Below are 18,897 nucleotides of genomic sequence, written 5' to 3' on the forward strand. Positions count from 1 at the left end.
TGTGTGTGTGTGTGTGTGTGTGTGTGTGTGTGACACAGTCTTTGTGTGCCTTTTCCCTGCCGGAGCAGCATAAAAGTCCATAGAGTCCAGTATTTTTCCTGACAGTGGTCAGCCAGAGGCCTCTGAGAAGCAGCAGTTCTCCCTTGTCTGTCCATTAGGGTGTGTGTGTGAGTCATACTGCCCCTGAGCATGGAGGTTCTGTTTTGTTGCAGTAGCCATTGATAACTTACCCTCTGTGAATTTGTGGGGTGTGCATCAATGTCCTTGCTGCATCTTGTAGCACAGAGTTCCATAAGCTGAGACGTAGAAATGAACCAAGGAACAGTCTCTCTCTTGCTGCTGCCGCCTCCTCCTCCTGAATAGATTGCCGGTCACTTTCACTGGGTGACCCCGGAGTTTTGTATGATGGGGGAAGACACACTCCTCGCTGCTTTGTGAGGTTTCTGAAAGGGTGAAATGCGAGACCCCACGAGCCGAGCGAAGTCTGCATAGAAGCAGATGCCGCCTTGTTTGCCTTATTGCTTGGTCTGTCTTGCAGGGAAGAACCTAGCCGTCCAAGACGGGGTTTCTTAACCTTGGGCCCCCAGATGGTGTTGGACTACATCTCCCATCACCCCCCCGACATGGCCTTTGTGGCTGAGGGTGATGGGAGTTGTAGTCCAACGACATCTGGGGGCCCAAGGTTAAGAAACCCTAGGGAAGAACCTAGCCGTCCAAGACGGGGTTTCTTAACCTTGGGCCCCCAGATGGTGTTGGACTACAACTCCCATTACCCCCAGACATGGCCTCTCCCATTACCCCCAGACATGGCCTTTGTGGCTGAGAGTGATGGGAGTTGTCGTCCAACGACATCTGGGGGCCCAAGGTTAAGAACCCCTGATCTAAGAGGTGGGTGGGTGTGGGCGCACGTGTGCATGTGCACCGGTGCGCCTGTTCCTTAAGGGCAAGTGCGGCATCCTGTGGCCTGTACTGGACCTTTAAAAGTCTGCCTTGCTTACGTTTTCTCCGTTTTTCCTTCCCCGCTTCCAGTGCGGTTCGGCAGAATACATGGCCCCAGAGGTGGTGGAGGCCTTTAACGAAGAGGCGACCATTTACGACAAGCGCTGTGATCTCTGGAGCCTCGGGGTCATCCTGTACATCATGCTGAGCGGCTACCCCCCCTTCGTGGGGCATTGTGGGACCGACTGCGGCTGGGACCGCGGCGAAGCGTGCCCCGCCTGCCAGGTGAGCCGGCCCCGCCAGGATCGGGCAGCCCCAATCCTTCTGCGGCAGGGGAAGGTTTCGGGAGGGCTGATGGCGCCGCGGGGGGAAATGGCTTGACTAGCAAGCCAGAGGTGGCCGGTTCGAATCCCCGCTGGTAAGTTGCTCAGACTATGGGGAAACTCCTGATCTCGGAAGATGCTGAAAGGAAAGGCATTGTCTCATGCTGCGCGGGAGGAGGCCATGGTCAACCCCTCCTGTATTCTACGCAAGGCAACCACAGGGCTCCGTGGGCGCCAGGAGTCGACACTGACTCGACGGCACAACTTTACCTTTCGGAAGGGAAAAGGTGTCCTTTCTTTCTGAAACCTTCCCCACCCTGCGAGGCCTAAACAGGGAGGACTGCTGGTCTTGTGGTAGCAAACACAAGTTGCCCCCTTTCGCTAAGCAGGGTCTGCCCTGGTTTGCATTTGGAGGGGAGACTGAGGTCATGCGCACAACCAAAGCAGCTGCGCCCAGTGCATGTTCGTGTCCTCATTGGCGCGCAAGCCTGCGGCCACCTTGCTCCATGCTCGCGCCTTGCTAGAGGCTAGGACTCATCGCTCGATCGCACAATCGCTCATCGCTCTAGGCACCCGCGCCCTTGATCCTGGCTAAAGGCCGGGCTGCAGAGTTGGGTTAGGCTGGGAGGGAGCTCCGAGATTGGGAGCTAACCCAGCCCTCCACATGAGCAGCCTAACAGAGGCTGGGCGGCTGTAACCTGGGTTAGGCTGCTTGTGAGAAGAACAGCCTTTATATACGTGAGCACTTCTGAGATATTCCCCTGGGCGGGTGGAGCCGCTCTGGGAAGAGTATCTGCATGCTTGCAGGAAGAAAATCCCAGGCTCCCTCCCTGGCATCTCTAGGTAGGACTGGGAGAGATTCCTGCCTGCAGCCTCGGAGAAGCCGCTGCCAGCCTGTGTAGACAATACTGAGCGAGATGGACCAGTGGTCTGACTCAGTATATGGCAGCTTCCTGGGACGACTGTTGCCGGCTGTCAGGAGTCCTGAACGGAAGCATTCCTGTTCAGAGCTGGAGGTTTGCTGGGGGTCCCACTTATTTCCATACCGCAAATCGGTGGGCCACACTACAGTGGGGTCGTTCTAGACGTGGTGTTCAGGGAGGAGGGAGCATGGGTCGGATTTGGACTGGTCTGTGCTTTGAACCTTAAGTTTGGCCTCTCTCCTTTCCCCCAGAATATGCTGTTTGAAAGCATCCAGGAAGGAAAATACGAATTCCCCGACAAAGACTGGGCTCACATTTCCTTTGGAGCCAAAGACCTCATTTCAAAGCTCCTTGTGAGAGACGCCAAGAAGCGGCTGAGTGCCGCCGAAGTCCTCAAGCACCCGTGGGTACAAGGGGTGCGTATCGAGTTGAAGCCTCTTTCGTGGTGGGGAAGAAATGGGCGGCTGGGGTCCGGGTATGTACAAATAGGGCTGTGCAAATCGATTCGGGTGCAAATCAATTTGTACCCGAATCTAGCTGATTCGGGTGATTTGGAGACAGAACAAATCACCCCTGAGGTCCATTGGCTAGATTCGGGTCCAAATCGAATCGCACCTGATTTGATTCGGGATTTGGATCCCTCCTATTAACTTCCCCAGATTCCCAGCTTTCATGTAAAAAACAAAGCTAATCTCTAGCCCTTGTAGAAGTGGATGTTATGGAGCAAAATGTGTGGTCACTAATACTAGAATTGGCAGAAATGGCGAAATTAACATCACTACTAAGAAATAAGTTTGAAGATTTTAAAAAAGAATGGGACCCTCTTCTTGTCTATTTAAAAATACACCATAAAATGGATTTTTCTCAGGCCTTTGAGGGCTATTAACAAATGTGTCAAAAATATTCTTAAGTTTATATGATTATTGGGGAGAGAATGTTTAATCTACAGGCAAGAAATGGTTATTGTCAATAACACTTGTTCCAGTGATTGAGATGGAAGTCTTCATCATATGTCTTCGTGAATGTTTGTATAAGTTGTGTTTGTCCTTTTGTGTTTTGAAACTTGAATAAAAAGTATATTTAAACTATTTTTCAAGTGTTTGGGTTCTTTGGTGTATAATAACTTTCCCTCAATGAATCCCTATGAGGATTAATTGCATACCTTCATTTCTTCTGTTCATTTTTACTGTCCTTTGGACAGTGCGAACTGTCAGCTGCCAGGTGCAAACTACACCCCCCTCCCACCCACAAGTCAGTGGGGTGTTGCTCAGTTTATGTTCTAGGAATTTTTTCAAGTGTTTAGGCTCTTTGGTGTCTAATAACCTTTCCTCATAATGAATCCCTATGAGGATTCATTCCACACCAAAAAGTCTAAACATCTCAAAAAATCCTAAAATATAAACCGAGTACCCAATGGGTTGTGGGGTAGTTGACACATGGGATGTCACTAATTCCCCACCTCTACCTGCAGAGCAGTGGGGTCAAAATGAACAGAAGAAATGAAGGTGTGCAATGAAGTCTCATAGGAGTTTATTATGAGGAAAAGTTATTAGACACCAAAGAATCTAAACACTTCAATATTACTAAAAAATAAAATGAGTACCCCACTACCTTGCAGACAGGGAGTGGGGTGTAGTTGGCACATGGCAATTGACAGATGGCACTGTCCAGTGATAGTCAAAATGAACAGAAGAAATGAAGGTATGCAATGAATCCTCATAGGGATTTATTATGAGGAAAAGTTATTATACACCAAAGAATCCAAACACTTGAAAAATAATCTGCACATTTTGCTCCATAACTCCACTTCTACAAGCGCTAGAGCTTAGCTTTTTTTTTTTTTTTAATGAAGCTGGGGATCCATGTTAGGGTTAGGATAGGACAACTTTGAATCCCCATTATTTCGTATGGCGGAAATATACAAAATCAGTAAAAACTAAAGAAATTCATTAAAAATCAACCAAGTGCCCTACCACCTTGACATTTGGTTGGTAGGTGGCACACATGGGGACCTACCCACCACCCATATTTAGTGCCCCTAGGACCCTGTTAAGTGGTCTGAATTGATCCGAATCGAATACAAATTGAATCTGGGGTGATTGAGGGGGTAGATTTGGACACAGAACAAATCAGGGGTGATTCGATTTGGGCACAAATCAAATTTTAAAAAATCAATTTGTGCACATCCCTACTGGAGAAAAGCAGGCTTCCCCCCCCCCCCCGTGATTTTCCCCTTCCAGCCTCCACATCTCTAGGTCTGGGGCACCATTTTGTAGTTGCATTTCCGGGTGCTTAGAATTGGGGTGCTGATTTTGGTGTGCATTGCTCCTGTGAACAGGGCTCCCTGCGGTTTAATTAGGACCCTGAAGTGCTGTTGAGTCACCCATGTACATGGTGCTTCTCAAAGAATGAGAGGGCAGGTCTCTGCCCTGAGGCGCTTACAGTCTGAAGAACTAAGGGGAGCAGAAGAAATGGGAGTGAGAGATGGGTGTAAAGAGGGGAAGAATATGTGGTTATTTTCGTTGCAAATAAAGCTGCAGTGGGAGATGGAGATCGTGCAAAGGCTTAGAGGAAGTATGGCAGAGCATCTGGCCTTAACATAAGACTTTCTCTTTGGTTGCCTGTTTCAGTGTGCGCCGGACAATACCCTCCCCACTCCAATCATCCTACAAAGGTGAGTGAAGCCTCTTTTCAGCCACCACCCCGCTCCGTCCTGATTCTGTGCCTCTGCAAGAAATTACAGGGAAAACTAGTCCTAGACACTAAATAAAGTCTCCAAACTCTGAAGCAGTCTACCCTAGAATGCCAGTTGCCAGGGACGAGCAATAGAGGAGAGCTCTTGCCTTCATGCCCTGCTTCTGGAGGCTGGACAGACATCTGTCAGGGAAGCTGTAGCAGTTCCCTGCACTGAGACTGGGGGTAGACTAGAAGATCTCCTGGGGTCCCTTGCATCTCTAAAGTTCTAAGAGGCCCTGTGGGGAGGCAGGATGTTGGACTTGGTGGACCTTTGGAGGAGAGCTAGTCTTGAGCGAGCAAGCATGAATTGTCCCCTTTGCTAAGCAGGGTCTGCCCTGGTTTGCATTTGAATGGGAGACTACATGTGTGAGCACTGGAAGATCTTCCCCTCAGGGGATGGGGCTGCTCTGGTAAGAGCCCGTGCCTGCTTGCATGCAGAAGGTTCCAGGTTCCCTCCCTCTCTCCAGATACGGCTGAGGGAGACTCCTCCCTGCAACCTTGGAGAAGCCGCTGCCAGTCTGTGTAGACAGTCCTGAGCTAGATGGACCAAGGGTCTGACTCAGTATATGGCAGCTTCCTATGTCCTTCAGGAAAAACAGTTAATGTTCAGAAGATTTTTTAAAAGCAGCTTTGTGAAATGAGAGGGATGGCCCTTGTACATTGTTGATGCTACTTGCATCAACACATGAACTAAAGTGCATATGAATTATTATGAAGCGGTTGTATGCAGACTCCAGCTATCATAGAACCAGTGTTCCCTCCAACAGGGATTCCGGGATGTTGACTACAACTCCCAGAATCCCCTGGTGCAATGGCTCTTGCTTGGGGACTCTGAGAGTTGTTGTCAACAACATCCCGGAATCCTTGTTAGAGGGTACACTGCCCAGGACTGTCTACTCAGACTGGCAGCCGCTCCCAGAATCTTAGAGGAGTCCTTCCCCAGCCCTGCCTGCTGATGCTGCCAGGAACTGAACCCAGGGCCTTCTGGGTGCAAAGCAAGGACTCTGGCCCCATCTCCTGTAGGATGTATACAGCTGCCCTCTGAGTCAGTCTGCCTGGCTCAGTACGGTCTACACTGGCTGGCAGCAGCTCTCTGGGGTTTCAGGCAGGGTTTTCCCCAAATCTACTTGGAAACCTAACATCTACATGAAACCTCCGGGAGAGCTCATCAGAGGATTTGGTGCAGGGTGTTATCAGTATGCTGATGACACCCAAATCTATTTCTCCATGTCAGCCTCATCGGGCGAAGGCATAACCTCCCTAAATGCCTGCCTGGAGGCAGTAATGGGCTGGATGAGAGATAAATTGAGACTGAATCCAGATAAAACGGAGGTACTTATTGTGCAGGGTCAGAACTCAGGAGACTATTTTGATCTGGCGGTTCTGGATGGGGTCACACTCCCCTGGAAGGAGCAGGTACGCAGTCTGGGGGTGCTTCTGGATCCAAACCTCTCCCTGGTGTGCCAGGTTGAGGCGGTGGCCAGAGGTGCTTTTTATCGGCTTCGGCTGATATGCCAGCTGCGTCTGTTTCTTGAGATGAATGACCTCAGAACAGTAGTACATCTGCTGGTCACCACCAGACTTGACTACTGCAATGCGCTCTATGTGGGGCTGCCTTTGTACGTAGTCTGGAAACTGCAGTTGGTCCAGAATGCGGCAGTTGGTCCAGAATCCGGATCATCTAGGAGAGACCATATTACTCCTGTGTTGAAAGAACTCCACTGGCTGCCAAAACGTTTCTGGGCAAAATACAAGGTGCTGGTTATTACCTATAAAGCCCTAAACAGCTTAGGCCCTGGGTATTTAGAACGTCTTCTTCACCATGAGCCCCACAACCTGTTAAGATCATCTGCAGAGTTGCCATCAACTCGTCTGGCAGTTACTCAGGAACGGGCCTTCTCCGTTGCAGCCCCTGGACTTTGGAATGTGCTCCCTGTTGAAATAAGAGCCTCCCCATCTCTGGCAATTTTTATAAAGGCACCGAAGAAACATTTATTCACCCAGGCTTTTAATTAGATGTATAGTTAAAAAAAAAAAAATTCTGGGTTTTAAATGTTTGTTCTTTAAAGTTTTAAATGATTTCAATTGTTAATTGATATGATGTTTTAAATGATTTTCATTGTAAACCACCCAGAGATGCATAGAAATATTGTAAATAAATAATAAACTTTAAAAATGCCAGATGCTTAAATCTGGGACTCCGGCATGCTAATCAGCCTCTCCCAAGAATTCCAGTTTTCCATTTATTTATTTATTTGGCATGTTTTTATACTGCCCAAAACGCAAGTTCTCTGGGCGGTTTACAAGACAATAAAAACAACCAGTAAAAAGATTGACACATCTCAAAGCATTAAAATTTAAAAAGTAAAAACGATTAAAAACACAATTAAAACAATATCTAATTAAAAGCCTGGGTGGACAAATGGGTCTTGACTGCCCTTTAAAAAGTTGTCAGAGATGGGGAGGCTCTGATTTCAGCAGGGAGTGTGTTCCAAAGCCTGGGGGGGGGGGCAACGGAGAAAGGCTTGCGTGGGATCTTCGCGCTTTCAGCGCCACATGCGTGTGGCGCTCTGGGCATCTCCGGCAACATGTGCCCACTTGCTTCCCCTTTTCTGCCTCTGCAGGAACAGCAGTGCCAAAGAGCTCACGTCGTTCGCTGCCGAAGCCATCGCCGTCAACCGGCAGCTGATGGAGCGCGAAGAGGAGGCGGCCGAGACGAGCCTCCCCATCATCATCAAAGCTACCTCGTGTTCTATGCAGCTCTCTCCCCCGTCGGAGTCCAAACTGGCCAAGCGCCGCCAGAGGACCAGCATGATGAAAGCGGAGGCCCACCAACATCTGGTGACCCCCTTGGTGTTGGTGGGGGACTTGGTGTGATCTCTCCCCCCACCCCATCCCCTCCGCCGGGTGTACTTCACCATTCTTCCATATTTTTTTATTTTTATTCTCGGACAAGACAGACACACACAACAGTCTCCCCCCCCCGAGTAATGCTGAAAAGCTAGCAAGCAAGATCAGAACTCTTGACATTGGCTGGTTTCCAAGGAGATAGATAGATATAGATAGATATATTTCCTGATCTTGTCAACACTGGCTGCTTCTTTCCCCTTTAAAAAAAGAAATGAAATGAAAAAGTGTTGCTTCTCCTACTCCCTGGAAGAGTTTGCTTTTGACACATTTGTAATATATAATTTGCTTTAAAAAAAAAACCCACCACAAACCTGGTTTATCTTCTGTCTCCTCCAAACATAACCAGGTTGTGGGTCTCTCCCCCCCCCCCCACTTCCCTCCCCGCAACCCCACTTTCCCTCATCATCATTGGAGGAAAGTGTGGTGGCTACTGGTTTTCTCTTTGCTCAAAATGTCCTTAGCGGCTTATCTTCATACTGTGAAAAGAGGCAGGCGCTCCCTTAGTCTCAAGTTGAAAGGTAGCATTTTCATGTTTCGGTGTATTGTTCGCGGTCGTCTTATTTTTATTATTATTATTTTTTTAATTGTGGTTTTGCTATTGAGTTCTTTCCCCTTTTTTTCTTTTAAAAAGAATAGATTATGAAAGTGGAATCATGGCCGTGCGCAGTTTGAAGGGGTGGGAGTGAAATGGCTTTGCCTGTTGCCTGTCCCAAAAGGTGCTGAGGTAGCAATGTGGGGTTTGGGTTTCACTGGTCTCATTAACTCCCATTGTCTCTGTCTGGGGTCTTCCCTAAAAACTGTACCTATTCAGTTTTACCAAAAAAGGTACAATTCATGCATGGGTCTGAGGCCCACTTCTCATCATGCTTAAAGCAACCCACTTGGAGGGTCGGATATCTAGAACAGGGGGTTGGTGCTCTGCATTCTCCCCTACCTCCCCAGCGAAGCGCTGATACAAGCTTGGAATGAAAAGTACTGGGGGAGGAGGTTCCAGAGGCTATGGGGAGGTGAACAGGGACACACAAGGAGGCTTCCATTTCCTTGCCCACAGATTCTTATAGCTGCTAAAAAGTGTTCTGTCCCCCTTTTCTGAGGGACACCCGGCTTTGGAGAAATGATTCTGCTGCTGCCTAGTTTCCCTTACTTAGTGAGGAGGAGAGGGAGTGGAGTAGGAAATTCTGGTCAAGATTAGGTAAGGCCTTGATTGTTCTCAGAATAAGCTATCTGCAAAAACCTCAGAGACTGTGTGAACCTCTGACTTGCTAATTTCTCTGATTTCTTCCAATAAGAACCACAAAAGAAATGAATTTGTTCACCTGGTGGTGACTTCTCCCTGTATGAATTTTTTTAAAAAAATGAAAATTTATATAATCATGCGGATTCTTCTGTGTCTCGAGTCTGCGGATTAGCACACCCAGTGGGTGGGTGTTAAGGACAACTTAACGCCCCTCCCTATTCTGACTTTGTGGCAAATTTTTCGATGATTTGATCATGTCAGTGCCTCTTATGTCTTATGGAATTTGGTGTGTGTGTGTGTGTGTGTGTGTGTGTGTGTGTCACTTTCACACACACCCCACTGGCTAACTACAGCTTTTTAGTGGGGCGGGGGGGGGGGGGTTCTGTGGCGGGCACCTTGAAATAACAATATTTTAATTGCTCCATTAGAAGCAAAGGCAGAAGGTGCTTCCATTTCATAGCAACTTGTGATTATTATTTTTAAGAATCCAAATAGAGTTGACTTTTTAAAAATGACATATGCTAGGGATGTACATCAGACTATTCCTGAAAGGGCTTTATGGGAGAACAGATCTACTCTGCTCCTGCTTAAGAAAGTGGATTTTGGTCCCTGTATAGGTGACGTGCCAGAAGAGAATGGTTGAAGGCCAGTGTTCCCTCTAATGGATTCCCAGATGTTGTGGACTACAACTCCCAGATTCCCCAGCTGCAATAGCCTTTGCTTGGGGATTCTGGGAGTTGTAGTCCTCAACATCTGGGAATCTCTGTTAGAGGGTAGACTGTTCGAGATGCCTCTGCTTTCTTCCTTTGGTTCCTCCCCAGCCAACATATCATCCCAGCTAAGTTTGTCTGGCCTTCTGGCAGAGTAGTGCATCTCGGCATGGTCAGCATTGAACTAGGAATGTTGGGGAAAGGCAGTTCTGCCAAGATGGAGATGTTCTGGGGGTGTGCATGTTTGCTGGAGGTTTCCAACAGTACTCCGTCCCCTGCAGAGATGGATGAGTCCCAAGAGGTCCCTAGGAAGGAGCTAAAAGCTGGTCAACCATAACATTTTAAGCAAAGTTGGAGGGACAGAGACCAGGGAGTAGGGAGGAGCATCTGACGGAGGCTTTTGTGGAGACCAGTGTTGACTTCAATTTCCATAATCCCCAGCCAAAGGTCACTGCACACAGGGATGATGGGAGCTGTAGTCAACAACGGGGAATCCCCGTTACAGGGAACGCTGGCGGAGACCCGTGTGGTTACACACTGGCTTGCTCTCTTTGCAGTTGAGCCAATGGTTGTGCTCAGGGACGCGTTTTTGTGGGAGGGGAGCGGGTTCCGTCCGTCAGCGTTGTGAGAGAGTCATTCAGCTCTCTTGAGATGAACTGCACCCTTGCTCAGAGATGAGGTCCAGAGCGGTGCCCTTCGAGGCACAAGGACACTGTCCTTTGGCTGTCCTTGCGGTGGCTTCTCTGCTCCTGGCAAGGCCTGCAAAGGATCGTGTCGCTTTTCAGGGAGCCTGTTTCTGCGCAGTTCTGCGGAGGGCGTCCGTGGCACGGGCATCGCTCCGTCCTGTGGGCACAGCTTTCTTGGTGCCATGTGAATACCGCACCAACACCGTTCTCGTACAGTTGGCCGTTTGGGGAGGTGCAAAGATGAGGTGCCGGTGATCCCTGGCAATAGCCGATCTGTGGGGCAGGTGCCTCTGGCTCTTTGGGGTGGATTTCCGGGGGGCTGGCTGCTTAGCCCCTTACGCTCACTGGAAAGTGTCTTGGGCACTTCAGGAAGAGTCGTCTTGAGCAGAGAACCCGACAGGCTAGGAGGCCACATTCTGCCTCTGTGGAGGACCAAGTCCCCTTGAACTTAGCTAGACTCGCTCAGGGAAGGTGATGGGACTGCTGGTGTGGGCAGAGGGGCAAGTTTGGGGAAGAAGTGGGCCGCCTCCTTGACCCTGGAAAGGAGAGTTTGGAATTCGGGGAGGGTCCCCAAACCCAAGGGACTCGGAGTGAGTTGCTTTTGGATTTAGAGTTGCTTGGGTTGAGCTGGAGGGCCATCCTTTTTGTGTCTTGCGGGCGAGAAACGGAGCCAGCCTTACGGTGGGGACTTGCCAAGGGAGATCATTGGGGGCCTGCATCGCCGAGTATATCTCATGGGTCAGGTCTGGGTGGGGTTAAGCATAAGCTGAGGTCAGGGGCTGGGAAGCCGGGCCTACAAGGGAGCAAGTGGAAGTCACGGGTGGAGGTCAGGAGCTGGGACACCCAGTCTACGAGTGTCGGGTGGAAAACTTTGCAAGGATGTGGCTTCCATCTCCGGCAACAGCAGAGACTCTTGACGGAAAAGGGAAGCCTGTCTCCTATTCCGGAGGTCTTACCAGGGCCGCCTCTGCCTTATGCAGATGCTGGCTGGACCATAACTGAGCAGCGGGTGGCTCTGTTGGAGGATTAGCAGCTTTGTCTTGTGAGCAGGAGGAGGAGGGCACTTCGGGTCTTGGGGTCAGGGTAGGGGGCTGAGGGGTATGGGCCCTCTTTAAAAAGCTGTCCCTACCCCTGGGAACTTTTGGATCTCGTGATGGGATGAGACATCCATAACGCTTTCCCTGGGTACCCCCACCACCACCACATGACTATTCCAAAGTCTTTTGGAGATAGGCCTGTGGTTTCAAACTAAGTTGGCCAGTGGAGGAAAAACCATGGCAGAGGGCTCCTGCAGTTGGAAACGGAACGTTTTCTCCACCACAAACACTTTTCCTCCTCTTCATGTCTGCCAGGATGTGCACAGCTGGTGGTGGTTTCTTGCAGTGTGTGTGGAAGGGTGGTGGTTTTTCTCTGAATGAGAGTTTTTTCTCTTGAAGACTTTAATACTATGCAACCCATGCTTGTTTTCCAGGGACGTAGGTGATAGTAAATAGCCTTTTGGGGGCATATCATAACTACTGGGTGTGTGCAACTTTTAAGGGTTGTAAAATAGCTCGCCTTTGCTTTGTAATATTATTCCCCCACTTGGTGACAAGTGAAATACCTGGATTTACACACACACACACACACACACACACACACACAAACACACCCCTCACTCATTGGTTTTGTCCGTAAATCCTTTTTATGACCGTGGGAGCTTTTTCTGGCAGACGCCCTACTTCCTCTGAGGGAAGAGACGAGGGTGTGGGATGCAGGACGTTAGCACTGCTAGCATAGTGACTGCATTTCATAAACTCAAATGGGCTGAAATGTCGGGAAGGCCTCTCTTAAAAGGAGAGAGAAAAACTGAATGTATGTTAACCGTAGAGAACGCGTTTTGTTACTGGTTGTAGATAATTCCTCATCGGATATTGAATACTTGAACAATCTAAAGTGATGCCTTTCTGTTGGGAAAGCTATCCTAAAGCTGCAGGCTACAGCTGCTTAACTTGTTGAGAGTAGCGCGTTTCACCCATGTTGTGTCTCCTTTTGACACCCGGGAGTGGCCCCTCTAATCACCCAAAAGAAGACAGCTTTAAGCTCTTGAATCTCCCTCTATTATAAAAAAAAAATAGGTTGAGTTTTGAGCAACCTGTCCAAAGCAATCCGGAACGTATCGGGAACCTTTAAACCATCTACACCACAATATTGAGAATCTGTCAAACTATTGCGGGTCCCGCTCAAAGAATGGTGTGATGCTGCAAATTGAGGACTCTTGGAATGCGCACACCCCACAACTATGGGGCCCAGGAGTGCTCAGTTAGTCCCTGACTAGGAGCAGATGTCTGCGTGGGATTTTTCTGTGTTTGTGCTACTATGCGGGGAGGACCACTTCTTTCCCTTGACTGTTGCTAAAAGGCCCAAATGGGGGTGCTGGAAAGACCCCCTATGGCTACAGGTTAGTCTTTGGTCAGTAGACTTAGTCTTTGGACAGTAGGGCACATGTACAACTCGTTTTTGTGTTTTGTTTTGTTTTTTAAATGCTCTCAACAAGGAATTCCCAGTTTCAGATAATTCTCAGGTTTATACGCGGAGTGAAAGTTCGCTCAGAGGTTCTTTTCTACTTTAGACTTTGACTTTTGTGCTCAAGACTAGAAAAGAACCCCGTTCCGGGAGCACTGCATGGGGCTAGCATCATTGCCCATGATTGCAGAATGCAGTCATCTGGACCACTTAAGTCTCTCGCCGCTTCCCCTGATGCGTCTTTCTTATGCGCAGCCGATCTTACTTAGCATGCATCTTCTCGGCACAAGGTTGTGCATGCCCCCTCTGTGTGCGCACGCAAACCCACTTGAATGCGTGCCGAATGGTATCTGGGTGCGCGGCCCAAGGAAGTGGCTGGGTTCTCTGTCAAACCGGCATACTTTTTTGCATAAAGGAAGGCGGGGAAAGCAAATTCAAGACAGCCCCAGTTAGAAATGGAGCCGAGATCCTCGCTTATTCTCAGAGTGGTTTATGGCTCTGCGATAGCGTGGTCCAAATGCCGCACAAAGTGATTCACTTTTGTCCTGTTTGGCACAGTGGCCGTTGTGATGGGACACGCTGCCCTTAACTCTTGCCTGATGCGATTGGGTTGAGATCCCTCTTGGCTCAGGGTAGGAGGTCTAAGGGTACCTCAGCAACTCAGGTGGAGTGTGTCTGTCGCTTCCCACCTCCCCAGTTGCAGTGGCATGTAGGGCTCTTGGTCCTACAGATCCGTGCTGCCAGGTGGGAAGCCCATGCACAAGATCTATCTATTTATTAAATTTGTATACCACCCAACTGACAGATGCCCTCGGGGCGGTTTGCACTGGGAAGAAAAAAATGTAAAAATCAACGACAGAAAAGTGAAAATAAAGTCAATAAAACCAGATTCTTATTTGTCTTGTAGGAGACAAATATCTATCACTTTTGTTTTAAAAGCTTTGATTTGAATGTCGTTGAAAGCAACAAGACTTTTGAGGCACAGCTAACCCGTCCTGTTCAGTTGGGTGTGTGTCGGGGGTGGGTGGGGAGACTGCCTTGGCCCTCCCCTCCAATATGTTACCTTTTGGGACTTTGGGTGTGTCTATGGTTAGGGTGTTTTTTAAAAAATCTCATTCCCCAGACGCAGGCAAAACCCGACAGTGTGTGTCAAGTATGTACCCCTAGATTTCCCTTCTTTTTTGCCCTCTCCCTGCGTGCACTTGTGTATGAGAGACCCAAATGGTGCTTAGATTTCTTGTCTCTCAACCCCGAGGCAAAACATGCATATCTGTATTACCGTCTTCCTGCCCAGGAGTGTCCACACTACAAAGGGTTTTGAAACTTGTGTTAACCCCCATGGAGTCCTGGGATGGGAGTTCAGTGTCCCTAAGGACACAGTGTCCCTAAGAGGTGCCCCACAGCTCTCCTGGCACAGAAGCCAGAAGAGTTGTTTTTTTTAAGTGAGTCTGAAGCTACTAGTCCCCATAGAGAAATGGGCTGTTGTTGGCTAGGAGCTCCCAACTACTCTTGATGTTCTCTAAATCAGCTAGCCAGTTTCTCTCTCGAAATTGCTTCCACATCCTTATGCTTTCTTCCCATCCTCATTTTTATTTTATTTTTTTTGCAAAGTGTGCACAGATTTTTAACCCTGCCTTGTTCAAGTTCTTATTTTAAGCCTCTCGTTTTCCTCCCCCATGTCTCGATGTCCTTTAACACTTTTTAAAAATACTTTTTTGTGTTTTATTAGCTGCACGACGGGGATGGGATGATACAGAGAGGGCGCTTTTGATTGACTCTTCCCCTGCTATTAATTCCTATTTAGAACTGGTTAGTAACTTTTTACTGTGAAACTTTTTTTCTTTTATGAGAAAAATCAGTCCAAGAGAAGCTCCTTTTCTCCTCTGGTTACCGTAAAAGACTGCCAAAGGTTTGTGTTCTGACATGAAGTCACCTCAACGCACTGCTGGGGATTGTACATGTGAGAGACCCCCAGTAAGGGACTGGTCAAAAAATGAAAAAAACAAAAAAACAAAACAAAAAAACTTAAAATAAAAAAAACAAACAAGCACTTTATTATATGTACCAGGTGAACTGATACAGCTTGATGGAACTTTTTTCCTTTGTAACACCTTGTTGATGATGCCAGAAGTTTTTGTATTCAGTTTTGTAAGAATTTAATAAATGCATTGAAACACAAACAGCTCCTCCTTTTTTGATGTGTTAGCGTGTGCTTGGGAGTTGAAAGCAACATCGGCTCTGTGTGAGTGCTGAGACGCTTGAAATCCCATTGCAGCCAAACAGGTGTGGTGATGGGTCTCTTAGAATGAGATATGTTGGTGGTTGGGCATGCAAATAGGTCTGAGGAGGCTGTAGTGTTAACATTACTATCGTAATATTAACAATATTACAATATTACTATTGCAATATTAACATGGTGTTAATATTACTATTATTATTTTATCTATTTATTATATTTCTGTACTGCCCAAAACTCACATCTCTGGGCGGTTTACAATAAGGAAACAAACAAAGTTAAAACTTTTATTTAAGTTTTAAGTTTTCTGTTTATTAGTTAAAATAAATAACAGAAAACTTAGAACAATAGTTAAAACAAATAAATTGATATAGTAAAAGTTAAAACATTACAACAATCTAAACCTTATAACAACATTTTGAAGCAATGTTAAAACTGTTAAAACAATATTTAATTAAAAGCCTGGGTGAATAGGTGTGTCTTTAAGGACTTTTGAAAAGTTGTCAGAGATGGGGAGGCTCTTATTTCAGCAGGGAGCGCATCCCAAAGCTTTGGGGCAGCAGTGGAGAAGGCTCGTCCCCGAGTAGCCACCACACAAGCCGGTGGCAACTGCAGACAGACCTCTCCTGATGATCTCAGTGGGCGGTGGGGTTCATAATTAAGAAGACGTTCTCTTAAATGCCCAGGGCCCAAGCTGTTTAGGGCTTTATAGGTTATAGCCAGCACCTTGTATTTTGCCCGGAGACTTATCGGCAGTCAGTATAGATCTTTCAATACAGGAGAGATAGGGTCTCTCTGAGATGACCCAGAGACCAACCTGGCCGCCACATTCTGAACCAGTATTATTATTAATACAAATATTTATACCATGCCCCTGCAGTGCGCTACTGCTTGGGGTGGCTGTAGTGATCTTGTGTCGACTCAGCCCTGTAGCCAGTCACCCTGGTTGGATAGGGCAGCCACATTTCTAGGTTCATTATTTAGCAGGGGGAGAGCAACTAGCCCTATCCATCCCCAGCACAGCATCCTTCCAGTGGCTGTTGCTGGTGTCTAGTCTTGTTTCTTTTTAGACTGTGAGCCCTTTGGAGGCAAGGAGCCATTTTATTTACTTATATCTCTATGTTAACTGCTTTGGAAACCTTTGTTGAAAAGTGGTGTATAAATATCTGTCGTAGTAGCAGTAGGTTCACACAGCACATAAATAAGATGGTTCTCTGGCCCTAACCGGCTCATACTAGGATGCTGGGCTGGGACTAAATATAGGGACTGATGCCTCCACCCCCCGCCCCAGGCTAAAGAGTCACCACTTTGAAAGTGTAGCAAGCACGACTTGTCCCCTTAGCTAAGCCGGGTCTGCCCTGGTCTGCATTTGAATGGGAGACTCCCTGTGTGAGCACAGTCAGATATTCCCCTTAGGGGGTGGAGCCGCTCTGGGAAGAGCAGAAGGTTCCAAGTTCCCTCCCTGGCAGCATCTCCAGATAGGGCTGAGAGAGAGCCCCTGCCTGCAACCTTGGAGAAGAAGCCGCTGCCAGTCTGTGAAGACAGTCCTGAGCTCGATGGACCAATGGTCTGACTCAGTATATGGCAGCTTCCAATGTTCCTAAACTGGATCAATTTCAGATTCTACCTGAATAACAAACTTGTCCATACGACAGCACTGAATAGTTTCTGGAAGGGCAGTGAGGAACTCTAGACCTTGGGATGCACTTCAGCTTCTCCTCCTCCTAGTCTTGTTCCTGAACTCTCGTTAGGTTTTTCTTCTTGTCAGGACAGCTAGGGAAAGCGTTTTAATTGGTTGCCGTGTAAAGGACTAGCCTGTCAATTGAAAGCTAATTGTGGAAAGCAATTGGATTTTTTTAAAAAAAAACTAGTTTCATGTTAGACCTCTATTATAATGGTACACCGTTCCTGGGTGGTTTACAGCAATGTACAACAAATCAAAACAATTGAAAAACCCCGTCCTGTTCTGTTTTTTTTAATCTTGGGTGAATAAATGTGTCCTTATAGACTTTTTAAAAAGTTGTCTAGGTCTCTGCCCAGAAACCTCAAAAAGACCTCATGCTGCTGTGCACTCCCTGAGGAGCAAATTAAAAAGAATAAGGCCAGTGGTGAGCTGCTCTTACAGTAAAGTGTGCCGTCAAAAGTCGATTTTGACTCCTGGCGCCCACAGAGCCCTGTGGTTGTCTTTGGTAGAATACAGGAAGGGTTGACCATTGCTGCCTCCTGCAGAGTATGAAATGATGCCTTTCAGCATCTTCCTATATCGTTGCTGCCTGATAGTACCAGCAGGGATTCGAACCGGCAACCTTCTGCTTGTTAGTCATGCATTTCCCCGCTCCGCCACTTAAGAATTGTTCCCTTTGGTAAGCAGGGTCTGCCCTGGTTTGCATTTGAATGGGAGACTGTGTGTGAGCAGCACTATTCCTCTTAGGGGATAGGGCCACTCTGGGAAGAGCACCTGCTTGCATGCAGAAGGTCCCAAGTTCCCTCCCTGGCAGCATCTCCAGATAGGGCTGAGAGAGATTCCTGCCTGCAACCTTGGAGAAGCTGCTGCCAGTCTGTGCAGACAATACTGAGCAAAACAGACCAATGGTCTGACTCAGTATATGGCAGCTTCCTATGATCCTAACTTTGAGGTATTTGGATCCCTGGCCAGAGAACAGCCTAAATGGCCAGCCAGCTAACTGTGTGGTATGCACAGCAATGTGTTGAATCCCGCAGGGCTTGGTTTTCATCTTCTGCCATCATTAAGTGCTGCAGAATCAAAATGGTGCAGCCACCATGATGGTTAGCATAGTGAGTGGTTTTTAGTTGAGCAGCAGCGATATAGGAAGATGCTGAAAGGCATCATCATCTCATACTGCATGGGAGGAGGCAATGGCAAACCCTTCCTGTATTCTACCAAAATAAAACCACAGGCCTCTGTGGGCGCCAGGAGTTGAAATCGACTTGACGGCACACTTTACCTTTAATTGATAACTTAGGGTAGATATTCTTCCAGGTCACTTTTACTTTACCTCTTTATCACATCTTTACACCCAGCTGCTCTATCTATTCACTGTAGTTACGATTTCAGAAGAAACACACTCTTACCCACTTCTTATTGCAGGCAAATGTGTTTATTGCTGGCTGGGTTAAGGACACAACCGGAACAGAAACGCAGAGCAAAGGAATGTTCAAGGGGTTGGATCTAACTCCAGCCCACGATCGAAAGTTCTGATGTTTAACTCTTCAGGGGTCCTGTGGCTCCAGAGGTGGTTTTTGAGGATCACTTCAGTAACCTTAGGGCGATTGTGATCATGACCCACCCTAAGTCAGGGGAAACCATAAGTGAACAAGTCCTTTTGGAGTCTTCCTGCCATAATTTTTTTAAAAAAACCCAAGATTGTTCATATTGGCATTCCCAGTACTGGGAGTAAGAGGCACATGTCCGAAGTGTTTGACCAGGTGTCCTGAACCTCTTGCCTCCCACCACTGGCTTGATTGATTGATTGATTGATATACCACCCTTCCAAAAATGGCTCAGGGCAGTTTACATCAAAATCAAAATCAAAATCAAATCAATTAAACAAATAAAACGATTTAAACATTAAAATCATTTAACAATTGAAATCATTTAAAACCAACATTAAAAATGTAAAGCCATTTAACAAAAGCTTCATCCATTTCTTTTGGATGAAGCAGGAAGTGGC

General features: G+C 47.5%; 1 protein-coding gene across 4 annotated transcripts in view; it reads left to right on the top strand.

Annotated features, from left to right (window-relative positions):
• Positions 1-15,149, top strand: part of MKNK2 (MAPK interacting serine/threonine kinase 2) — a 41,668-nt gene extending 26,519 nt beyond the window's left edge. For all 4 annotated transcript variants that reach the window (XM_053296052.1, XM_053296051.1, XM_053296054.1 and 1 more), the window contains 4 exons: positions 1,030-1,224; positions 2,437-2,601; positions 4,816-4,859; positions 7,546-15,149. In XM_053296052.1, the coding sequence (XP_053152027.1) occupies positions 1,030-1,224; positions 2,437-2,601; positions 4,816-4,859; positions 7,546-7,798 (657 nt within the window). In that variant the 3' untranslated portion in view covers positions 7,799-15,149. The remainder of the gene's footprint in view (positions 1-1,029; positions 1,225-2,436; positions 2,602-4,815; positions 4,860-7,545) is intronic.
• The last annotated feature ends 3,748 nt before the right edge of the window (positions 15,150-18,897 follow it).

Source organism: Hemicordylus capensis, chromosome 2 (genome assembly GCF_027244095.1).
Source record: "Hemicordylus capensis ecotype Gifberg chromosome 2, rHemCap1.1.pri, whole genome shotgun sequence".
NCBI lineage: Eukaryota > Metazoa > Chordata > Lepidosauria > Squamata > Cordylidae > Hemicordylus > Hemicordylus capensis.